Source organism: Artemia franciscana, chromosome 1 (genome assembly GCF_032884065.1).
Source record: "Artemia franciscana chromosome 1, ASM3288406v1, whole genome shotgun sequence".
In the NCBI taxonomy this organism is placed as follows: Eukaryota; Metazoa; Arthropoda; class Branchiopoda; order Anostraca; family Artemiidae; genus Artemia; species Artemia franciscana.
The window spans coordinates 43,047,685-43,073,280 of record NC_088863.1 but is presented as its reverse complement, the minus strand read 5'-3'; the positions used below and the strand labels follow the sequence as shown (position 1 = coordinate 43,073,280).

Here is a 25,596-nt window from a genome sequence, read left to right as displayed (position 1 = left end):
TATTACAACTCAAAAGCATGCTTATGGGAAAGGGAACTTGGGGCAACAACAGATGTTCTATATTGAAAAAATAGCTTAGTGCATTTTGAAGTTAATTTTTTAATTGATTAAGAAAAAGCTAAAATTGTGAAAAATGAATACAAAGAAGGATGAAATTTAGTCTATCATTGATCCTCGGCTCATGCCTGGCTCAATCGGAAAAATTGTGGATGCACCTATATTTATTTATATCCAGGAGTCCAAACAAAGAAAACAAACCTACTTGAAAACAACTACATTTTTTTTTGGGATGCATTCAATTTGCTGGTTTACCTTTTATTATTCAACACTTCTGGGCTTCAGATTGTTAAGTTGTATGAATGTCACAACTTTCGTAGCTCTTGGCTAATTTATAGGTGCAAAAACATTATCTGTCAAACATAGACGTGGAAAAAGGTACAACATTACATGGTAAACATAGACGTAAAAATGGCACAAGTGAATTACAGTATTGGTTTGTTCATGCACATATAGGTGTCAGTTTGAGTTTTTGTCTGGTTTTTCTGTTTGGTGGGGCATATGCGGGGAGAAAATCACTGAGGGTTGGGTTTGACAGCAACGCTTTTCTAAATCTCATGATGAGACTGCTCAGTCTTTGCTCAAGGCACTGGATTTTAAGTTTACTGAGTGCTTATTGCTAGGAAATATCACTACATCCCAGGATAATCCTAACTGCCCTTTTCTGCACTGACTCTAGGTTGTGCTTTAGGTGAGCAGTATATAGTATGGAAGGGTCCCTGATTAATCAGAGTGGAAAAAGGTAGGGCGAGGAAAATTGCAAATTCATGGAAAAGTTTTTCAGGGATTTCGCAAGGAAAATTTGAGACTGCTGTTTTTATTTTACTCAACTCCTTGTACACATCTAACCCAGTGAGTTCAATTTCACCTTCAGGGGGGGGGGCAGTCTCCAAGCTGATACTCTTATTCCTGTGCAGTCACAAGAGGAAATACAGTGCATATAGAGGCTAAGAAGGCATTTACAGCACGAGACCCCAGTAATCGTCTGTTATCGTAATAATATGTTTTGACGACTTCCCATTTAATTTTTTGATGGAGCGGTGCCATTTGGCAGGCTCACTGTTCATAAGTGGCACAACTTTTTCATGGTCATATTTAGTTTTGGTGTTGCGTACCATGCGCACTACTTGGTGCCGTACAATTGCTCCTTGGTTTGCTTTACACGCCTACTCTGCTCAAGAGTACCGTCTAAGGACACTTTGGGGAAATCGAATGTAGTAACCCATCGGCCTTATCCACGTATAGCTGAGTCGGTTAGCGGCCTTGTTGTTACTCGTGAAAGCTTAGGTTTCTTCATGAATGACTGGGTTGGGATGTTGACAATCTGCTTTAAAGAGAGGCTGGTCGCTAGCCAGTTTTTCTTTGTCTGGTTGAAATCCCCAGCGACAATAAACCAGGGCAACTTTATCTGCTTCTGATTAAATGAGCTGTAGTTTGGACATAAAATGCAAGATCCTGCCTGTGAGCGCTCTCTGTATAGTAAACTCATGCGAATATCAGACACGAAAAGTGACGAGATAGATAAGGGAATTGACACATTGCCCGGATAACTTTGTGGTTCGGGTTAATGCATTCAGAGAAAAGTTTCATGTAACATCTTTCCGCACATAAAGTTCCAACACCGCCACCGAGCCAGTTGTCACCTCTACTGCTACGCTTACCGAGAAATGAGTCGCATCCTCCAATTTGTCTTGAGGCATCGTCAAGGGTCCAGATTTTTGTTACAGCAGCAAATGCTACGTTTTCACCACGGAGTAAAACTTCAAAATTTTCCAACTTATTACAGAGAGATCGGCAATTTGCCAGAATGAAGTTCGGTATGGTGCAGTGGGATCATGCCAAATTTCATCGGACCATTTGGGGAGGTCCCTAATATATGTATGTGTGACTTTCCTACTGCTGATGAATTAGGCCAGTTCATATTGTTATCCTTAATTTTTGCTCGGTTTTATTTTTGAAACGTATCTAATAATATTTAAAAAAAGACCTTCGTTTAACTTAAGCAATGAAACGGGACAAGTCAATATAATTCTTTGTTAAAATATAACGTTAAATGTGAGCTTTACTTCCTAACTCCCCTGAACTTTTGTGCAAGATATGCGGAACTTTGTCACATAACTAGAGTCCAAGGGACATTTTCTTACTAACGGTGTCTTCGAGAATTTGCGTAAAAAATTCAACTATTTTCATGGAAATGAAGTAACTAATGATCTTTTTCATTAGGCAGTTTTTTATTTCAACGCACGTTTTTTTGGTTTCCATATACTAAGAGGGCTGGAAGGGTGAGTATATAAAAGGGGAGATTTTCAGTCTTCTGTTAAGGGGTTTCAACCATAGAAATAGTAATACTACTCTTGTTATGTAATCCAGCCGTCCCTCTCAAGAAGGTGCCATATGGCACATTCTCTTTTGCTGCTCAAAAAGACTACAGATGGTGTCCTCCAGAACACCAAAATTCCAATGAATCATTGTTCGTTAGCAGAGGCTTCATTTTCCAAGATACCTTTCAGTATGAATTTGATCTGAATATGTAGAGGTCATTTCATTTCCTTTGATAAAATACTAAAACGAAGAAAACCCATATCAACCAAGCTAACAATAACCATATGAATTTCCTTTCAAATCAGCTGTGTTCTAGCATCCCACGAACACTGTTTGGTACGATCACCCCTGGGAAAAAAGGAGATATATTAATGCTTCCATGCTAAAAGTTAGTTTTCCTTGTTTTCAAGACGGAGGAGGGGGGTGTAATTTTCTTTTTCAGCCATGGCAATTCCAGTGGCACACTCCATTTTTGATCCGACCCCATTTTGAGCATTCATCTTTTTACATTTCCATAAACTCGTTCTTACACAAAACTTTTACTATAGATTAATCAAAAGAACACCATTCCCGAATCAGCTACAAATAGTAATTTTTTCTCACATTATGGCTTTTACTTTTTAGTGCATTTTGAGACTTGTCTTAAGGTCTGTTTTAATATTTTATTTTATTCTTTGTAATGTTTTATGACAGGAAAGCAAATTGTTTTCAAGTTCCATTCTAACAATTGTCGTATATACGGCAGTGCAAAAGGGACTGAAAAAGTGAGACAGCAAGCTTATTGCCAAAACCAAGCCTTAACCGTCTTCAACCAACAGGAATGTCATGCGTTTAAACAAGCATCTTCAACGATTTCATCCTCTAGAAAGCCAAATAAAAAGATTTAAAAATGCACCCTATGAAAAGTAGGAAATATATATTCGTATTTCTTTATATACTCACAAACATAAGGAGGGTGCTCAGAATTTCCCTAAACCCAAAAATTAATATTTAAGCAGTTTAAATATCAATATTTAAGTAAAATTAAAAAATTTTTAAGGGACCAGTGTATTTCCTATTCGTTTCAAAAACCATCTCGTATTTTCTTTTATAATTATTGTCTTGTCCACTTATTTATTAGCAATAAAATAGTTTAACTTCATTTTTTTTTTGTCTCGGATTTTTCTTCTTTGTTTGCGAGGTTCATACAGACTATTAATCAGTATTATTGAGATATTTACTATTTTCAAGTAATTTACAACAGCTATAGTTTTTTTCCGATACTCACTGCTTGAATACATTTTACAAGCCAAAGTTTAGATCAGTCATGTTTTAGTTCAGCATGGTAGAGGATAATGCAGCTATCTTGGCTTCATAGCCAAGGGTTTTCTTTATAATTATCAGTTAGGGGGCAAGGTCGGCTATTCAGATTCTAAATTTGCTATTCAATTTAAGCATATTTGCTGTGGAAGGGATTTGAAATCTCATGGAAAATCGAGCTCTTTCATAATTTACCTATTAGTTTCAAGACCATCTGAAATAGGAGCGAGCGAGCGAGAGGGGACGACAAGAATATGTGAATCCTGAATGTAATTTTCTGCAGACTAAATATTATAAAGTGCCAAAATGATAACAGCAAATCTTTAAGAAGACTAGGGTTTAATATATTAAGAAACAAGAAAGAGTTCCTTTTTCTGAAAAATTTTGAAGTTTTGTTGGGCGATGAAGGAAAGTGCCGAGAATTCTTACAGCCTTATTTTGTAGCACCTTGAGACGTTTAAAACAAATTGAGAATGTATATTTAAATAAATAATTGGACAAAATATTAGGTAAGATTTTATTAACGAATGAAAATGAATAATGATATCTGGAAAAGCAAAAGCATGTTTTGCTCGATGCTAACAACCACATTTTTAGGCTATTTTTATACACAGACGATCAGAATGACTTCTGAAAGATAGCTAATTAAGTATAATTCCCAAATACCTATATGACTTAACCCTTTTGATCCTACTTCCAGAAATAAGTAGCTCATCATTTCCAGTTTTAACAATTCCTTGCTTAGATCTCCCAAAGACCATATATTCCGTCTGGAGAGACCGTGAAGAGACTAAAACTATTAGGTTTCCAAAGGAAATGCTCCATATGGGCCAAATACACTTCTACTAGCACATTCACTTACCTAGATCTGAAGAGTTGTCTGTTTACGCCACCGTTTCAAGATGACAAAACGTAAGCCCACTACTTGCTCTTATTACCAGAAGCGTGAATAACCCAGGAAAGGGTACTTGAAAACAGTACTGTTTGGTTCAGCAGACCCCGTGATGAGCCGCCTACTTAAGAGAGTCATCAAAGCCAAGTGAGGATTCCTCCGAGCTAGATTTACATACATAAAACCTAGCGACGAAGTAGCATATAGGGGATGTGACTTGGCGTCACCAAATCTAAGAACAACAAAATTTCGTTGCCACTCTTTCCTCTAATTGCTTATCTTTAGGAGGAAAGGGGGGATGGGCTACCAAAGTTCCATGGCACGGGGGTACCTTAACTAAGCTCTGGCATTCGTTCTACTTACGCACACTTGGGTAGTTTCTATAAAAATGCGGTATAGGATCCAATTAGGTAATCTGATCAGGACCTGTAAGAACTCTTGTTTCAACCATTATATTGTAGATTTTAATCATTGTAGGTTTAAATTAGACAAAACATAACAACAGGTAAGAAAATCTTCCACCGCGATCCCCTCAAATGATTCTGAAAACACATGAAAAATCATGGCAGGAATTTCGGAGCACCGTCAACCATTAGTATCTCGACAAATGTCTAATCGGATTCAAGCACGTGTAATATCACAGGCCAGTCTAGCTTTTTATCACTTATCCTCGTTGAGTCAGCTGATCAATCTGTAAAATATCAAACTGTTTAGTCCAGCATTTTTTTTTTATATGTGCATGACTAATATGTTATTACTAATTTATGTAAGCCACTAAACTAACGCAAAATGAAAACACGTTATGTACGATACATTTGCTATTGTCTTTATGCACGAAATAATCTCATTGCCTATGTTCTACTAACTAGCGGAAGCCGAGGAAAAAACAATATCTTCTTTTGAGTACTTTGATTCAACTTAGAATAATAACAATCGTTTCCTATGGAACAAATCAGTTCACTCTATAGTCAAGTTTCGGAAGTTCAGATAAGTTTTGTACAGGATAAAGAGAAGAAACTCCTTCGTGGATAGCGTAAAACGTGCATCTCGTTCAACAATAAATTGACTTGGAACTGCATTGGGTGATAACTTGTTTTTATTACTGAATGCATTCGATGGATATATGGTCTTGTCAAAATGATGCTAGATGTTTAAAATTAAAACGAATACAAAAATAGGTATCAAATTAAGTATTCTAGCTTTATTTTGAAGGTATGGTTGCATTTGGTCGCACCGAAAAAAGTTCTCTTCTTTTTGCGCCGAGGGCAGAATCTGCTCAAATAAGAGTTTTCTTCCAAGTAGTTTGTTAGCGACATCTAGTTACAAATCCAATCACAGTGCTAACATTATCCACTGTCAGAATTCCATCTTATTTAAAGCTTATACTTGGAGTGCCTCAGGCAAACTCTGTCAAGGTTGCGAGCAATCTTGTCATTCAAGCATAATTTCGGAGTGTCCTCTTTTTTTTCCTCTTACGAAGGTTTCATCAAAAAAAGATTAAAAAGTACCCAAAAATTCAATTTCAACACATTAAAAAAATAACTTTTGGCATAGAACTTATTAGGGACATAGCAGGTAAAATTCAAACCCGAACAATGAACGAGAACAATCATGGTGCAAGCTTTATGGGAATCACGCAGCAGTGAATAAAAAGTGGAAGACATCAGTCGATTTGATCCACTAAGGGATATTTTCTGTGGGCTTCATGATTGAATATTCTTAGTGGCATGCTACAATAGATCTACTGAACATATACAATGAGCATATTTCCAGGCGAGAACTAAGATTAAAAAAAGGAGAAAAATTATAGCTTTAATATAATAAACATAAACATAGCCCATAAACATTAATAAACATAGCTCATTGTATCTATTTCAATTACAAAAATAGAAGTTCTTCAAAGAAAAGTAAGTATCCCTACCAAAACAAGCAAAACATAGTCATATAATTATAGTAAATCTCAAAAGGAACTAAAATCTATGAATAAACGAGTGAAATTCCGAAACGAACAGAACTTAAAATGAATAATTTCACCAAATACAAAAGTAAAACATGGCTATGGCATTATAGATAAATCCTGAAACAAACAGAAATTAAAAACAATGATGAAGCCAAATTTAAAACGAATATAAGTCACAATAAATAAGAGTCGAGCCATCATCCCCTAAACCTTTTTAAATAAATGTTTTTTCCACAGCCCAAAGCGTATTTTCCTAACGCTTATATCCATTTTCTGTCTGAGGTAATCAAAAATGTTGAAATTTCTACTGGGATTTAACCCATGCATAGAACGATCTTATTGCGCCATCAGATGTGTCGGTAAAAAAAAAATATGTATTAAAAAACATCTATATTGAAAAACATCTATATATATCAAAAATATATGATGAGACAACTCAGTTGGACTGTGATGCATGTTTGAGTATCTGTAAGCACTGAGGAAACCCTCTGTACCATTGTATCCAAAAATGTTCTACTTCTTATCAGATTTAATTTCTTTTTGATTAATTTTGTCCCTATCTTTTTTCTCCTTTATTTGCTGACTAGAAGGCGTAAATTCTACGTGTTACTGTTATGACGGGTGGTTTCCTACAGATGACATCTAAATAGTAGCACTAAAAAAACGTCTTTGGGGTTAATTTTGAATGCCATCTTTTTTTTCGCCGAACAAGAAGGACAAACTGTAACCATTCGCAAAGAGATGGCTCATAAATCTTAAAATGGTGTTTTCTGGTGTCTTTAGAAGTATAATATCGTTTGTTGCGCTAATTATTTTTCTAAATAAATATTAACTAGCATTTTATCAATTTCCAAGAGAAGAATCTATTACAAATGGATTACACGACAAAGACGGTCAATCAAGATAAAATAGGCATAACTAGTCACTTACTTGGATTTTATACGCTTCTTTCACGTCTAACAAATCCAAACGAAGTTCCTCTGCTTCTTCAACCTTTTCTCCGTACATCTAAAAATGAGAAACATTTTAAGGAATAAGTCCAGAAGATCGACTTTTCCTTAAATCATAAGTTGTTCTGTCATGTGAATAAAACCCAGGAATAAACATAAAACCTAAATTGGTGCCAGGGATGGCAATTTTACCGTTTTTTTTTAGTGCCAGGGATTCGTGACTCCATCTTTTCCCTACTTGTAAGGCTCCAAAGATTCAATAAAGTTAGGTTTTAGGTTGTCTTAAAATGGATCTGGCTCGGAGTCCATCCTCTTGAAATGTAAGCTTTGGCAAGGCATTCCCCAGAATTTGAGCCAGTTTTAACTTATAAATAAGTTCGTTCGTTTTTTTCCGAAAATCGTAACTTTATTGTGAAAAATGTTTGTAAATTCATTGTTCAAAGTATTCGCCATCGCTCAACACAAATTCTTCCCCTTTTTTCTGGCAATTCACTGATACCTTCTCTGAAAAATCCGACCCGTTTGGCTGCTATCCACGAATCGACCATTTCTTGACTGCATCATCATTGGAGGAGTCCTGGTCAGCCAAGCCATGCTCCATTGGCCGGAGGAGACAACAATCAGAAGGATCAATTTCTGGGCTATAGGGCAGGTAAGGTTCCTATTTTGAGCATTTGAGCACATTTGCTTCTTATTTGAGCCTTTCCAAGTAAGTGGCGTAATTTCGTCAAAATCCTGGGGTGTGTGTGTGTGGCAAAGTTGGGGCCAATTTCCCCAAATAAGGTGAAAATGACAGTAAAAAAAAAAAAAAAAAAAAAAAAAAAAAAAAAAAAAAAAAAAAAAAAAAAAAAAAAAAAAAAAAAAACCCATTTGGTACCATAAAGGTAATAAAGGTACTTCATAGTTCCATAAAGGTAAATATGCACTAAATAATGATCTGTTGCTGTTGATGCTTCAATTATGCAGGTTTATCCTAGTTTTGACAAGATTTTGGATCTCAGCTTGGGGGGGGGGTGCAAACTGGGGTTAGTGGGGGGGCAATCTGGGGTTAGTGGGGATGGGGGTGGAAAACCAAGGTCTGGGAGGGGCAGTTGCTCCCTGACCCATATTAAATTACGTTCCTGTTGCAAGTAATATGTGGCCGAGCATTATCGGGTTGCAAATTAACTTTGGCGTGTCTACCGGCGTATCGTGGGCGTTTTTCCTGCGATATTCGGCTATAACGTGGCACTTGTCGTCAGTAGACTCCCCGTTATAATTTTGTTCGGATTTAGTAGTTCAGAATCCACTAGACAGAGCTGCTGCCGTTAATGATGTCGATGACGTTGAGGATGAGGCATGGTCGGGGTATCCACGTGTTGGCTAACGTTTTGGATTATCGTAATGGACACATTTTTAATCGCCTGTCACGATTCGATGCAAAAAACCTTTCTTTCTTGTCGTTTGAGCAGTTAATTGTTCGTGAAACAACGGCACTCCATTCCCTACCTTTCAGACATTCCCATTATTTTAAAACGACGGAAAACTGCCTGATGAGTAACTTCAAGAGTTTTCGCAAGTTCTCTCCCCGCAAAAAGCATTATTCGATACAGTATTTCGCCATATCCGATGAAGTAAAAAATATTGTTGTTTACACTTCAACTAAACAACTTACACTGACATTTATGCCTATTGACAGTAGCTTTCCAATGAATGTGTGAAAATGTGGATCGATGGAATAATAAACAAGGAACACAATCTGTTTTTAAAATGGCAAGAGCTTATTTGCACATCTTACAATTATTGGAATGTTTGGAGCTATCTTCAAGGAATCCTACAAGCCTTGGAAGTCGGGAAAGAGGGGAGGTAAGACCTTAAAACCTCCTTCCTACAATGGAGCTTGGAATATAAACTTGTTATTTTAAGTTCGATAGGCAAGGCAAGACTGGATTGCTGCGCCCTAGTTTAGGCTGTAGATGCATTTTTAAAAGTTTCATCCACGTAGCGCAACCACTTTCCAAGTAGGAAAAAAGGTAACTTTTCTAAATGTTTACCAAACATATTACAGCTTCTTTGAAGTAGCCCTTTAAAAGGATAAGGAGGAAGAAGGGGAACAAAAATGAAAGCAGGGAATTTGAAAACTTGCAGCTTGGCTCATCGCAAATTCAAAAAAATTCTTGTACACATTTCCACATTTGAAACATAAACTGACTTAAGAAATGTAATAAGCTAGAGCTTCTCTCAATGCCATCTCAAAAATTAGGTTATCTTACAAAATAGATACTTGTTACACATTTTTTTTTTTACTATTGTGCTTTCAAATCAATATAAAACCGAAAAAAGCAATGAAAAAAACAGGAAACCAGAGACTCTTAACTTAATTCTCTCAACTTAAATAAAAGAGGTTAGTTTTTTGTCATTATCGTGGGAAAATGTTTATAATAGCTTTGGAGCATAACACCTTATCGATTAAACATCCGTGTTGCCAATTCATATAGTAGATTTGGTTTTCACAATCTTGACTGTCGTAGAAAATTTTAACTGCAACCAAATGGGGAAAATAAATGATATTTTGGCAAAGTTTTTGAATAGGGAAGGTGGGGATAAATCCGCTAAGTTTAGTTATAATACAAACTATACCATTTACATTTTATTGAGTTTCTTTCACGTCAATTTTTCAATCCAGATGAGGATTCAATTACCAGATTTTAAGACACGGATTCCAATTTTGCAATCAGAAAGTGTGGCAAATCCCTTAAGGATGAACTCATTGTCAATTTGACAATCGCATTATCTATTGAAATCCATCAAAATGGCTATTGTAGTGGAAAACCCGTGGCTATTAATGTGGTTCTTTGTAACCGTTACTTTAGATCTTTTACAAATATATTTTAGAAAATAGTAGTTCATTTAGTTTCTGAAAGCTTCATTGGAATTTTTTGTTGTGTGTCCTAGCCTTTCATTACCTTCCTCTCAAAGCCGCTGGCCAAAATGAAATTTTTTTGAAGAAGCAATTTGTTCACGAGGTACATTTAATATCAGCTTCATGTTTTCTTTTTTTTTGCCCGAGGATGTTCCATACCTTTTTCTCGCATCTTTTTGTCTCTAGCTAGACGGAGCATTTTTTGTTGTCTGATTTTTTTATAGCCTAGCAAAGTATTTTTGAAGACAAGCAGTAAAAAGACAAAATACCCAATAGGGCATACTTTCATATGAATATTGGAGAAATTCCCAGAAATGAATATATTCTATAAAAAAAAATTCCACTCGGGAACGAACACACGACTTCCAAATTGGGAGTCTAGTGCTCCATCAACTCAGCCAACCGCGCTTGGTATTTCCTTATAAACTCTTTCAGCATGAACACCCTAATTATTGCAATTTTTTAAGGATACAAATCATTTCGACCATCAAATGTACCTGAACTCTAAAGTGATGCTTTTACAATTGAGTTTGTAGCTTTTTATTTTACTCCTAGTGTTTCTATTAGTGTATTTTGCTGTTTTTTTTGTCTTGTCTGTTTTTATTTACTGTAGAAGTGGGTTTCCCATTCAGTCACAAATTAACTATCCATCTATACACATTCTTTGAAATTTAGGATGTGACATTAATCTGTTCGAAGAGAAACATGTTATTCTAGTACCACTTTTTACAAATTTCAAACAGTTCGGGTCAATTGTAACCAAAACTCTAAAAAACGGAATTTTGGTATAAAAAGATATATAAAAAGAATCGGAATTTCATGCTGATTTCAAATACGTAAGTTTCAATATTGATTTAATCTTACCCATCAAAGGTTACGAGCCTGATAAAACTTGCCTGATTTTTGAAAAAAGGGAGAAAAATCCCCTAAAAATCATAGAATATTAATGAAAATCACACCATCAGATTCAGATTATCCGATAAGCCTACTGTAGAAGTTTCAAACTGCCAGAAGAAAGTTCACGAATGCGTGTTTATTTATTTTTTTTCCAGGGATAATCAAATTGAAGCAGTGGTCCTAGGATATATCGTGACAGGGCTCAGTCGAACGGAAATTAAAAGTTCTAGTCTCTTATTAAGTGGCCGAAAAAATTGGAAGGCAACTAGGTACCCTCCCACCTCCCTTTTTCTCAAAATCGTCGGATCAAAATTTTGAGATAGCCGTTTTGTTCAGCATTTTTGAAAGGCCGAATAACTATGCCTTTGAGGATTTCATGATCCTTCCACAGCCCCTGGGGAAGCGTCTTTAAGTTAAAAAATTTGCCTATTATTTACGTATGGTATGTTATTGGGAATACATTTTCAGGGGGAGGGGGAGGTTTCCAGGGGGTGAATTTTTCAAGGGAAATTTTACACTAGGAGAATTATCAGAATTCCTATACAAAATTCTTTTTATGTCCTGCTTTCTCTTTTCCATCTCAATTTTACCCGTGAAAATGTTAAGGGTAATTGTCCGGGGTAAATTTTCACCAGGATTGAATTGTCTAGAGAATAAATACTTGGGGAGGAGGGATTTATCCGATGAGGAATAGCCAGATTTCCTGGCAATATTTGAAATATGATAAGAAATCCTCCACAAGATTTCGCTCTTTACGCTAAAGTTTGTTATTCTGTTTCAATCCTTTATGAACGAATCCTGAAAAGCTATTTCGTTTAGTTAGAACAATAAGAAGCTGTTTTTTAAAGTACTAAAAGACTTTAGAGTAAGAAGCAAGGTGTTGTGGAGGAGCAACCCCCTCATTTACGTAATAATTTCTGTTCGTTCTAAATTTTAATGTTGCTCCTTACTTTCAGTTGAAAAAATTTGTTTTTTTTATTTATTTTTAAAGATGACTTACCGTCAGCAAAGCATCGTAATTTACTTGAAGTTCTTCAAATTCCGTTTTTAACTCCTCAAGTTGCGCCAGTCTCTCATGAATATTTTCGTTGTCTGTAGTTAATCGGACAACTTCATTTGCGAGGGCTGTCCTCTGTCTTTCTCCGTTGTTCATTTCAAACTGAAGTTGCATAATTTCACCTTAAAAAAAAAACTCAGAAAAAAAAATGTCACTTACAGCTTACCAAAATGATTCACGAACAGTCAGACAGAAAAGAAAACGTAAGGTAGATTATAAAGTGGTATATTTTAGTAGTTTTCAAGGACTGAGTCATTATGCATAGGAAGAAAATTTTAAATGAGGATTGAAGCTAACACACTCAAACCCTTCAAAGAAAGCGATTTTTCTATTTATAACTAAATTTAACGACATGGCTTGAATCCCCTCCCCCCTTCGAAAAATATTTCGGGTTCATTGGCAGAAGTAAGGCCCATTCTTTGCCTTACTCTAAAACAAAAACGCAAAGAATATATTTATACAATGAAGGAAAATGCCAAGACTTTTTATCCCGTTGCATTAGAAAGATAAAATGATACGATGTATTAATTTGCAGCATTTAAAATAAATTTTCACCCTATTTTGCACAATGATGGTATTTAGCATTGTTCAGGTTTATATTTATACAAAATGTAACTTTTATTACACAATCTGTATAAATGAGCTATAATTGGGTATGTATGTATGATCTCGAAAACGGCTCCACATTTTTTCGGGAAAATTGGTATCTTGGGATATTCTCGCAGGAAAAAACGATCTAGATAGGTCAAAAGTCTGAGGTCAAAAGGTGATGTCATGCACAGCATAAATAAGATTATTGAGTTTCAAACGCATCAGTTATTTATATAATATAGTGTATGTTGGAAGGCCCCAAAAAAACGAAAATCTGTAGTTGCAGTTACTATGAATGATGATTCTTTGAGACCAACATCTGAACTATCAAAACGTGATAAGATATAAAATCGACAACCTGGACCATCAATTGCAACAACACCAATACAGGCAGAAAAAGCAAAGGCCATTGCTAAATTGTGTGATGTAATTAAAATCCAAAAACTTGTCAAAATGAAAATGAAGAGCAAAGACACGGGTGGTTAGAAGACAAGCGACACCGAGCAAAAATGAAAGCGAGTAAGTCAAAGCGATCGAGTCACAGCGAGTCAAAAAATTAAATGAAGAGCGAAGACACACGCGGTTAGAAGACATGCGACACCGAGCAAGTGAGCGAGTCAAAAATGAAAAAGAAGAGCAAAGACAGACGCGGTTAGAAGACATGCGAAAACGACAATTAGAGTGTCAAAATTGAAAATGAAGAGCAAAGACGCACGCGGTTAGAAGACATGCGACATCGAGCATGTGAGCGAGTCAAAAATGAAAATGAACAGCAAAGACACATGCGGTTAGAAGACATGCGACACCGAGCATGTGAGCGAGTCAATGAAAATCAACCTGGAGAACGAGAATCGAAACGTGTCAAAATTGACAATGATAGCGATGATGATCGGGTTTGAGATTTTGACATGGATAGGATTATCAATGCCTACTATGTCTTTGTTACAGAAAAAAACAACAAAGGTTTAGTGATATGTATTTCATAATGACGAAAGACAAGCCATGGTAAAACGAACCAAATAAATTGAAAATGATAGCTATGATGATTGGTAACCATTCATCTTTTGAAGAAAAATAAGTTTTTGTCCCACTACCTGAACAATTAAAAGAAACAAAGGTTTGGCGATATGTCTTTCATAATGGCAAACTACAAGACAAGGCAAAAGTTAAAGGTCCAATAAAAACTGCAATTTTACAAAGGCACTTCTTCTAATTTAAGGTCCATTTTAATTTAAGGTCATGACATCAAGAAAGGCTCAAGTTGTTTGCGCTTAGAAGACCAGTAACAATGATAATCTTTATACAGAAACCTGCCGTGTGTCGAGTGCCGCGGCTCCCGGCACTTGTACACTAAATACTATAATTTTATTATGACGTCTATCACCTTTTGAGACTCGAGTCAAGGTCAAACTAGCATATAGAACCAAACGCACATTTTCAGAATTTCCCCTGCATACAGTCCTTTATTGAGAACTATCTGCTTTTTTTCCTAACATTTTTATGGAACTAAATTTAAATTAGTTGAGATTCCAAGGTCGATAAATTTAACTGCGATGCTATTTTTGATGGTTTTTAAATCAAGAAAATCTAATCGAAGGTCACACAGAGCTAGGAAGTATCATTATCGCTTACAAATCAAAACGCGCTTCTTGAAATATTTATAACCTCAAAGTTTTCAACTACGAGAAAAAAACTGAAAAAGACACGTCTTCTTTGAACTTGAGCAATAGCGTGTCGAAAAATCGACAAAAGTTCAATTCTAGCCCAAAATCTTTGGGAGGGGGTCGTATCATTCTTAGAAGGGGAAGAATAGTCCACCAACATCATCCCTCTTCCTCGGTAGGGGTATTCAGCGCACACACCAAGATCAAGCCATACTATTAACATTCTCGGATTATTTTTTAAGATTTATTCTTTTACACACTATTGTAAAATAATTTTTCCGTGTAAAATAAATTCCCATGCAAAAATAGAATACTTAGCACTGAATATAGACAGACTTGGGAGTACAAAATTACCTTCTTTTAGTTTGAGTTGTGATTCCAACGTTTCCAATAATGTAGCAGCACCAAAACCAGAATGAGCAATTTCGTAAACAGTTGTCACTTTTGGAACAGGTGTAGCTGGACCACTTTCAAACACATCTTCCTGAAATATTGATCCATCAAATTACTGTCTGTCAAATATGTAGTAAGTTAATAATAGACCATGATAAACAGAATTTATCGATAATACTCCCAATATCAATTATTTCAATACTCCACTCCTTCAAAGAGCGGCATTTTAGCTGATTTAAACCATTTTTGTATGAAGGTCTATTTTAAAATCTTTCGCCCGATTTATAGCCATAATCATAATAATTATTTATGGACCAACCAGCAAGGGTCGTAAAAAACGACCAAAACGATAGCCCAACAAGCAACAACACGCGGTTCAAACAAGTAAATACATTGTTACCTGTTGAACTACAAGTAAGAACTTTTTGTTAGCTCACAATTTTGCTCACACGAGCTAACAGAAAACCTTTAATAATAATTGGGACGACGAAAACAGGCCAATAATTTTGAATGCCTAAGTGATCATCTATTAATGCGTAAACAATCTTATACTACTACTACTAGTAACAATTCACTAGAGCATCAAGCCGCCACAGTCCAGCACAGCTACGCACACTCCCGCTCCATCCCAATCTATTTGAACCCTACCCCTTTACATCCTCCCAAGAAGTTTTTATTTTACTTGAATCTTTCCTTGCAACATTCTCCTTCACTATTCGGAGACGAACTATTTTCTGTTTGGCCAACAAGGACGATCTTTGGCAATCTCTCACCATTCGGCGACGCCCTGCTTTTTGTTTAGCCGTAGATGGCTGGCGGACAATGACGATCTTTGGCAAAATGTCATCCGCAGAACATGTCTTAACCACCTCAACCTTTCTCTCATTATAGCCTTAGAAAGCGGGATTGAACCGCGTTTTCGATACAGCTTACTGTTTGAGATAAGGTTAGTCACAGTTGGGTACCCAAAACGATCCGTAGAAATTCCTCTAGAAAATATCTAGCAAATCATCCTCCGTCTTTGGGAGCACCCAGGCTTCAGAACCATACTTGATAACTTTCATCACTGTAGCTCCCAATATTCTAATCTTGGTTCGCAGACTTATCCTTCTATTCTTCCAAACTTTTTTTAACTGTGAGAAAAACACCCTGGACCTTGGTCACTCTATTTTTAAGATCTTCATTGCACCCACCATTTTTACTATAATGCTGCCTAACTAAGCGAAGCTGTCCACTTGATCGATCTTCCCGTTATCCAACACCACCTCTCCCGTCACTTATTCCTAGCTATAGCGACTTAGTCTTCTTGACATTAACTTTCAAACTAATCCTTTTACCAAAAACTCTCAAAACCTCCAAAAATGTATTAATTTTTCTAGCTTTCTCATCTACGATGCTCAAATCGCCAGTAAGCCGAGGAGAGTTTTAATTTCCCAATTGGTTCCGTGTCCTCCCATTGCCTTTACTGTGCTCATAAGGACAAAGTCCATAAAAATGATCCATATGGAATAGAACGCAACCCCGCTGAACTCCTGATTTAATATGAAACCAGCAACTAACATTATATCCTACCTAAACCGCAGCAATGTTATTTTCGTACATAGCACTAATCAGTTTAATGTATTTATCTGGAATGTCATGCAAACATCGGACCTTCTCTAAAGCTCCTCTATCCGTTAAATCTAACCCTAGCTCATAGCCTATTAAACTGGGGACTAATGGGGTTTGATAACCCAGGCACTTCCCAATTATTGATCTAAGAGTGAAAATTTGGTTGACGCATCCTCAATAATATTGTTGTTTTCTTTAAAATTTATCTACATCATCTCTAATTCTAAAAAGCATCATCATTCTAAGTAATTTGCTTCCTACAGAAACTAATCTAATACCTCTATAATTACTACACTCACTCTTGTCACTTTTCTTATACAGGGTTTTAATTCAAGTTCTCCTAAAATCACTAAGTACTTCCTCTTTTTCACAAATCATATTCATAATCTTCAGTAATTTATCTTTAACTCCACATCCCCCATATTTAAAAAACTCGTTTACCAAACCATAGCGTTAATTTTTTTAATCCTTTAGTACTGCCACTATTTTTTTCCTCCCAGAATAAATCTCCCTTCATATCCAAGGTGTCACAAGCACTTCGTACTTTTCTATATCTTGGTTTAGCACACTCCAAAAATGTTCTTCCCATCTACATTTAACCCTTCATTTATCACCAATTGTTATCACTATCATGGTTTAACACACTTTAAAAAACGTTATTCCCATATATATTTAACCCTTCACTTATCACTAATTGTTGCCCTGTTCCTATGTTTGACCTGGACAAGTCTAGATTTACTAATCTCTCCCATTTTGTTAACATGCCAGTAAAATATTTTACAACTATTCTGGTTAGCTATATATTCCAGATCTTCAGCATTTTATCCAGGGCTTCCACTTCACAGCCCTTTAATGCATATTTTAATTCTTTTTCTAATTTCTTTACATTCCTTTAATTTGCTTGTGACCTATGGCTCATATAATCCTTGTACAAGCCCCCTCCCCTCTCTGTTAAACAAAAAGCATTTTCACTAATATTCCTAACTGCGTTTCTAGCTTTTCTCCCTAAGACACCAGCAGCGATTTTACAAACTATTTTTCTAAAATGTTTTCATCCATCTTCTACATTGACAAATTTTAGACCTTCCAGTTTAGTATTCAACTGTTCCTAGAAATTTTCTCTCAAATTTTCATCCTGGATTCTACCAACGTCGTAACTTTCCAGAAGGTAGTTACCCGTCCTAAATTTCAGCTTTAAATTAGCCGTGGACATTACTAGATGGTAATTTTTACTTTTAATGTCAATAACAGCATTCCTATATACCCTTGTATCGTGATCGATACTGTCAATATCTGGTTTACAATTATATGACTTATAAAGTTAGCTGTCTTACCGTTATGTGAATAACATGGTAGCTTATGGGCCATTTTATGAGCAAACAGTGTATTGGTCAAAACTAGACTGTTATAACAACCTTTTCCTACTCCAGATTTACCTAAGCTAGGATATATCCCTATTTCTACCGATCTGAGCATCAAGATCCCCTAATAAAAATACCATACTTTTACCTGTGGCCCAGTCTATTCCTATAGCTGTAAGTAAAATTCATCTGATTCGCTACTATCTCCATCAGTCGGTTTCACAGGGGCATATACTACTGTGAATGATACTCTGCACTTTTATGCCATAAAAATGAACAATTGACATTCTATTATTAATACTTTCACAACCTAAACACGACTTACCAGCATCCTCACTCATCATGAACCCTACTCCCTGCCTATGCACCCCATTCTTCCAGCCTCAATAAATTAATTCTATATCATGTTTCCTACCCCTGGGATATGAGTTCCTAAAACTCCTAGTAAGTCCAGTTTGAAGCGTCTGGATTCGTCAAGTTAAAATGTCAATACGATTGTTATTTTTGAAACTCACGAAAGGTGATCCCTAAGGTCATTATAAGGCCACACAAGCAGGATTTCCCTGTCAGAGATAGTGGCGGGATAAGGAGCTTTTGACGGAGCGAAGAATACCCCCATCCATTCCACTATACCGGAACGACTCCGACCTTTTATATCCAGCCTATCCTTGTTAGGGAATTCGTCAAGCTTGGTCCCAAGCTTGTTTTTACCTCTTGTTATCGTTAATTTTTTATGTATGCCCATAATTTTGCCCAAATCAAACCATATCCTATTTTCATAATTTTACAAAAAACGAAAATAAAAATTCGTGAAGCTTTTCACAGCAACGGTTGTTTTGAAGACTTACATGAGCAAAACATAACAATGTATTAAAGTTCGTAGATCATACGTATTACTAATTGGTCTAGGCGTTTACCCCCCCCCAGAAAATCCCCCTCTCGTGGAAAATTTACAAATTTCTAATTTGGAAATTTATCTTAGTGCTATATTTAATTCAGTTGATTCAAAGGATTGTTTATTTTATAAAGTTTATTTTAACTAAATTGATTTTCCATATTTCTTCAAAATTATGTGAAGTGATGCGTAACTACACGTCAGCCGCATGAAGTAATGACGAGGGGAAGGTGTCTCAGAAAGTGCATTTTATGCCCAAATGTTCTAACTCTCATTACATCTTTACATAAATACAGAATTCATTTTGGAGAAGGAGAGGAGGTAGAAATTGATATCTAATCCTTCTTGATTCTGGGGAATAATTTTGGTCTATACCTTTATTATTGGTACTTGGGGATAATAGCATCACTCTCATTGCTACAATCTTTTTCTATGTAGTATAAACATTGCATTCAAGTACCTACCGGAAAAGAGGAGGGAAAGGCGAGGCAGGGCATCATGCGCCTTGCCAGGGAATTCTTGGGGGATGGAAGGTAACCCCCATACTACCAGGAGCTTTGCTTTCACCAATTATAAATGGTAATTTTCCTCTTTTCTCTTGCAGAATGTTTAAATGTATCTAAACATATGTATAAAGTATGTTGAAACACCAAAGAATAATATTGTGGAGGTCGTGATGGCTTCAGCCCCGTAAAAAACCAAGTCATGCAGAACTTACATCCACATGAACATTAACACCTATCTCTGTCTCTCCGAATTTTTTTTTTAGTAAAATTATCATTAAGAACTCATTCAAAAAACTACTGTTCATGAAAATTTTGACTAAAAATTCAAACCTTGTACACACTTTTACCTACAATCTAATATTTGGACTATAAAGCAAAAAACTGAATATGCGGGAAGCTACCCACCAATTTACAATTATTGGTACATACACTTTAACAGCAATCTATCGTGTGTTTATTGGGCAGGTAGCCCACGCCAAATCCTGGTTAAGCCTGGGCTGATTTGAAAAACGATCAGACTTTAAATTTAAAAACAACTTTTTTCAGCTAATAGTAAGGAGTAACAATAAAACAAATGGAAATTGTTCTGCATATGAGGAGGCTACCCCCTCCTCATAACCTTACTCCTTATGCTAAAGTTGGACTTTTTATCTAAATTCTTTAATAACGAATGCTAAAACACAAGGGCCGTTGAACTAGAATAAGAATTTTTTAAGACACTGTAGTCGGTAACAACTCATTCGGTAGCATCGGTTGAAAAGTCAGCTAAATCTTATAAGAGGGCACCTTAAGTAGAAAAACAGTGTGGCGGGTTGCTTGTTGCCCTCCAATCGCTTTTGACTCCTAAAAAGGGTACTAGAACTTTTAATTTGCAATTGAATGAGCGCCCTCCGAAATTTATATGACCACCCTTCCATATGAAGTGTCTCTTAGAAAAATAAATAAATAAAGATTAATAAATTAAGCCCTTTCGGCTCTTTACTATAGAGAACGCTCTAGGAATGCCTCTGACTTAGACAGGTGAATAGAACTTTCAACTTCCATTATAATGAGCATCCGGAATTATCCAGGGGGAATATGGGGGAGTAATTTCTAGAGGGACAAACGCCGGCTCCCCTAAATAACATACGCGTGTCACATTTATGTATTATTTCGACTAATCTTAGTAGTAAAAGTTTATTTTGAAAAGCAATCTATAGGGATTTAAAAAAATATCTGAAAACCCTCAAAATTCCTTTAACCCTCAGCATTCGCGATCATCTCCTCTTCTTTATATCTGGTTCAACACACCCAAAAACTCCGTTAGGGAAAAAATTTGAACTGATTTGACGGCGCAAATATAACAAAGCTTTTTCTATCTTCTAGGGCCTTCCTTTTCAGGCTTCAAAGCCCTTAAGATGTGGCTTGCAATTATCAAATTTTGCCTTTTTTTCCCTCACCTCTGTTTTTGGTTTATACATTTTTTTTATCAAATGATTTTCGGTTGTTTTTCTTTAACACATAGTGAAAATTTTGTGCTCCAACTAGTGTCTCACCTTTCTCCAATGGGCTAAATAATCTCTGCAAATAGGACCAGCGGATATGGGCCCATATGATTCTAAGAAGCAATATCAGACGATTTACTCTGTAATATTCGTCTATTTAGGGGAAATAAAAAGATTTAGGGAGTTTTAGTACTCCAGATGTGCAAATATGGCCATTAGGTGAAGAATCCAAGAATTCTACCAAGTACTATCCTATCATTTAAATCATAATAATCTCAAAGGGTAAATAGGGGATGGTATTATCTAGTCCACATAAAAAAATACTGGAAGACAAGCCATATACTTTGACCTGAAATCCTTCCTCACTGATTAAATTATAGCCATCCCTTGAAACCAGCAGTTTAAGGATAATTGACAATACGCAAAAACATAGGATGTTGGTAAAGACTCCGAAAACTTTTAAGAATTCTAGCCTAACATCTGCATGTAAAGTTCTGTAACTATTACAGATAATTACGCCTCTAATAATTACACGGTTGCATATGTCATTGGACAAAGATAATCGATAATATCTCCACAAAGAATACAAAATGCGGATAATGCAGAAGACAAACCATCCCTTAAACTGCTGGTTTCAAGGGATGGCTATAATTTAATAAGTGAGGAAGGATTTCAGGTCAAAGTATATGGCTTGTCTTCCAGTATTTTTTTTTATGAGATCACCTTTTGCTCCCTTATAGAAAATTAAACAATGTATTAATAGCGATGCTAATTTTCTTTTTTCTTCGTTGGTTATTATTACATAGAAAAAAGAGTGAAAAGGAATTTAAACATAAGTGAAAATATCTATCAGTCGTTACCTTTGCTTATGTTCTGTGAGAATAAGATTCCCACTACCCCAGAGAGCTACATGGTTATACCTCACCAAATTTTTGGGTTCTATTTTACCTTTAGTGAAAAATTTTTCACTAATTTATACTTGTTTTTTTTTTGTTAATATAATTTTATTATTATGAACCGAGTATCCTACATAAGATACATTGAACAAATGAATCTACCTCGTTTGCCCACGGATCCCGAGTGTGCACTTCTTGACCCGAGCTTCCTTCTGATATCGAAATTCTTCCTAAGCTTGGTGTCGGACTACTCGTCCTAGACTGGAATGAAGTATTATGGAGCAAATCTGATTGTCTTGAAAAGGGCACTTGGCTATGACCTTGAGCTAGAAGATTGCCAATACTTCTATCCTTCTCTAATAACTGTTCCTACAATAACAAGGAAAGGTCAACAAACTGCTATCTATCATGATCCATAGCTGCATACATGGTTGCTCAATGTTATCTTGCCACGGAACTCATGAGTGTAGCTGAGCACACCAATCAGTTCGATCGAGAGGGGAGCTAAGCGAAATAAGCAAACTTGTAACTTTGAGCATTTATCTTATCAAAGAAAAAGGTGGACCCTAAAGTTTAGGACATGTATGATACACACATCATATGAACTGTGGTAGGGGGAGGAGGTCCCCTCTCTAAGAGGGAGGAGGAGTTAGTATGAGTTAAACGGTCTAAAAGAACAGTTTAAGCACCAGAATAACAATATAGAGACGCAAATCAATCTAATCCAGTATTTAGTCAGGTTCAAGGGATTGGTCCTCCCCTCCAGGATTGCCATTCTATTACTATTCTTATACATTAGATACATCTTTCATAAACTATGAGTTCGAAATACAAAAGATCGGTGTAAAGAAAAATAGAAGAACCAAATGGACCAGTTAATTTAAAATAGCAAGCTACGAGCTACAGCATTTCAACAGCAACTAAGACAGTTGATGTTCGAAGTTGCAACAAAAATCTCAAATAAGATTTTCAGTGGCTGTTAAAGGCTATCTTTATACATTTCCAATAGTAATGTGATAGGCAAATAACACGTGTTGAAATTACCGTTCAAAGAGAAACGTCCACAGAGTATCCAAAAATATAAAGGTCCAAAGAGTATCCAAATACCAAAATACTTCTAGAAAACATTTTGGGCGCGTAATTGCGGTTTAAATATTTTGCAAGATATGTGAAAATGTGAAAATTTCAGACATAAAAAAAAAGAAAAAAAAGTTTTTAGACTAGAAAACAATAAAAAAGAACGTGTTTCGGTTATGACCAAACCCATTCTTGTTAATGAACGGCAGTAAACAGGGACCAATGGCAATATCAATCAAAACTCTGAAACACAAAGGTACCGGAACAACATACCGGAAGCCCTGGATACCCGGTTTCAAGCCCTTTTCTATAAACAAAACACAAAATTTCTAATCTTCTCCAAGAAGAATCATCAAAGACACAGTGAAGCTCCTATCTAGCATTTTATGCCACAGAACAACAATTTTGGCTCTAATAGAGCCACAATACTTTCATGTAGAAATACTAATACAGGCAATCAATTTAGAACTGATGTGAAGGCACAGTATCAGAAAACATACTGCCACAGATGGCGTCTTCATCGCAAATATAATCACAGTGCATAGAAAATAAAGGGTTATTGAGGACAAATTTTTTAGTTTCGTTTAATGGACTTATGATTAAGTGGAGGCTCTACTAAATTATGTACAGTGTTTTCTAATTGCACGCCGGCTATCCGGGTTGCAGCGGTAGCTATCAACCTAGTAACAGACGATCACGTCCCATAGTAAAAAAACAAAATAGCCCATAACTCCTGAAACTAGAGACAGATCAAAAAAAGAAGTACACTATTATCCGACACTATTATATCTGTTGATTTTTGAATTGAAATGGAATAGTTGTGGGCATCAAGTCATGGCTAACTGTAGAAAAAGCCAAGACAGATAGTCCAATTGAGTGAGAAGTAAATCTGGGGTTAATTCCCCCCTTATTAGGATTGTATAAAAAGGAGGTTAGTTCATTTGTTAATAGATATGGAGGTTAATAGATTTAAAGGAGATTGTCCAATACACATGGCTTGAATAACAAGGAAAATATATTGGTTTGATCGAGGGCATCTATTTTCTTTTACTATATAAAAGGTCAGATGACGTCAAATGTTTACCATAAAGAACGAAAATTAAGGTAGGGGACATCATCTGTTATATACAGAACTTTCTGTTCACTTTCAGTTTTGAATACGCAATTTGTTTTCACTTGAAACTTTTCTCTTAATTTAATAGGGTATAAAACTTGTTTGACTCAGCCCCAGCCAACACTAGCACCCAATTTTTCTAATTTTAAACCAACATTCTTTTTACCGACTGGACTCGGACGACTAGCCAGGATATAGAAGTAAACTAAAATTAACGATAATTAACTATTTTCTTATTTTTGTTTCAGAGCACAGGAAACAAAACTTATTCGATTATATTATTGTAAGTGAAAAGATTTTAACCTTTCTTACCTATCGCTAAAATATAAGAAAGACTATTTTTTTTTATTATTATCTATTTCAGTTAAACCCAGCTCTAACTAGGGGTGAAAAAATCACCCCTGTTGACACAAATTTTTTTACGCGAGACGTTTATATCGTTTCTTTTGCAACCTTTTATGCTAAATTCAAATTTTTAATCAGAATTTTCGCATCACCCACAACATTTCCACAACACGATCATTAGGGAATTGTCATTTTGAATTTCTACGCGGTTCTATTAGAATATAAATGCACGGGGTATAATTTGTAAAATACTTCGTAAACAACGATATACTGTATTGGACAGCCTATAATTATTCTACCAAAAATTCTACAGGTTTCTCTTAGGATATTTTTTGCAATCAGTGCCCCTTTTGGCAAGGAGATAAACTGTTATGACTGTTACCTTGAACTCTTTAGTTATAAATGAGAAACTAGCAATCTTTTATTAGTACCTTCCCAGTCTAAGCAAGGCTTAGCAGCTTCCTTATTCATAATGAATATAAATTCGAAATGGAGAATTCTAGTTCAGTTTTTTAAAGTAAAAAATGATTGAACTAAAGTAAAATGGACTTTTTCAAAAATACTACATTTTTTCACACGCACAGAGATAGACAAGTTTATAGTTTATGTCACAGACATAAAAAATTATGTAACCTGCATGAATTAAAAAAAGAAAAGAAAAAAAAAAGACACATCTAATATGGGAGAATCCAGAAGTGGTACATTTGTATTAGAATGAGAATGAAGCCCTATGCATCATCAATGGCTCTTTCTTGAACTTTTAGTTCAAGTGGGAAACAAAGATAAGAAGTGGGGTCCTCATATTAACTTTTTTACTTGTATGAAGTGACTAACTTAATTGACTAAAGGATTCCAACATAGAAATATTTTAATACCCATGGTTTGGTGTGAGAGCATTCCTAAGACTTCTAATTCTGCATCACAAGGATTACAGGAATTATTTGTGAATAGGAATACATAGTAAAGTACCCAACTTGAAATCTGCTACGAGATCAATGCCTCGCACTGAAGATTTATCTGTGCCACAGCCGCTGAAGGATTTCACAGTCAGAGACTATTGACCTGACGAAGGGATTAAGCAATTTGCACGACAAGCGAAAGCTTTCTGCGTCGTGGTAATAATAGATAAGCAAATAAAATTAGCATGCAGTGTGAACAAGAATATGATGATCCACCTTTTGAAATTTCTGGCTTTTCGTCCAAACCACATTTCTTGGGTTAATGTGTTTAAAGGATCTTGTTCGTGATCTGAATTGGTCGGAAATACAGTCTAAACTTTTGGTCTCCAAATTCAAGGGTTGGAATCCTGAACAAAAAGTCACT

At 35.8% G+C, this 25,596-nt stretch overlaps 1 protein-coding gene across 3 annotated transcripts in view; it reads right to left on the bottom strand.

Moving 5' to 3' along the window:
* Window positions 1-5,020: 5,020 nt before the first annotated feature.
* The window catches only part of LOC136029961 (TATA element modulatory factor-like), a 241,771-nt gene continuing 221,195 nt past the window's right edge, over window positions 5,021-25,596 (bottom strand). For all 3 annotated transcript variants that reach the window (XM_065708519.1, XM_065708530.1, XM_065708538.1), the window contains 5 exons: window positions 21,900-22,106; window positions 14,946-15,075; window positions 12,280-12,458; window positions 7,461-7,538; window positions 5,021-5,261 (listed from right to left, as the gene is read on the bottom strand). In XM_065708519.1, coding sequence (XP_065564591.1) covers window positions 5,235-5,261; window positions 7,461-7,538; window positions 12,280-12,458; window positions 14,946-15,075; window positions 21,900-22,106 — 621 coding nt within the window. In that variant the 3' untranslated portion in view covers window positions 5,021-5,234. The remainder of the gene's footprint in view (window positions 5,262-7,460; window positions 7,539-12,279; window positions 12,459-14,945; window positions 15,076-21,899; window positions 22,107-25,596) is intronic.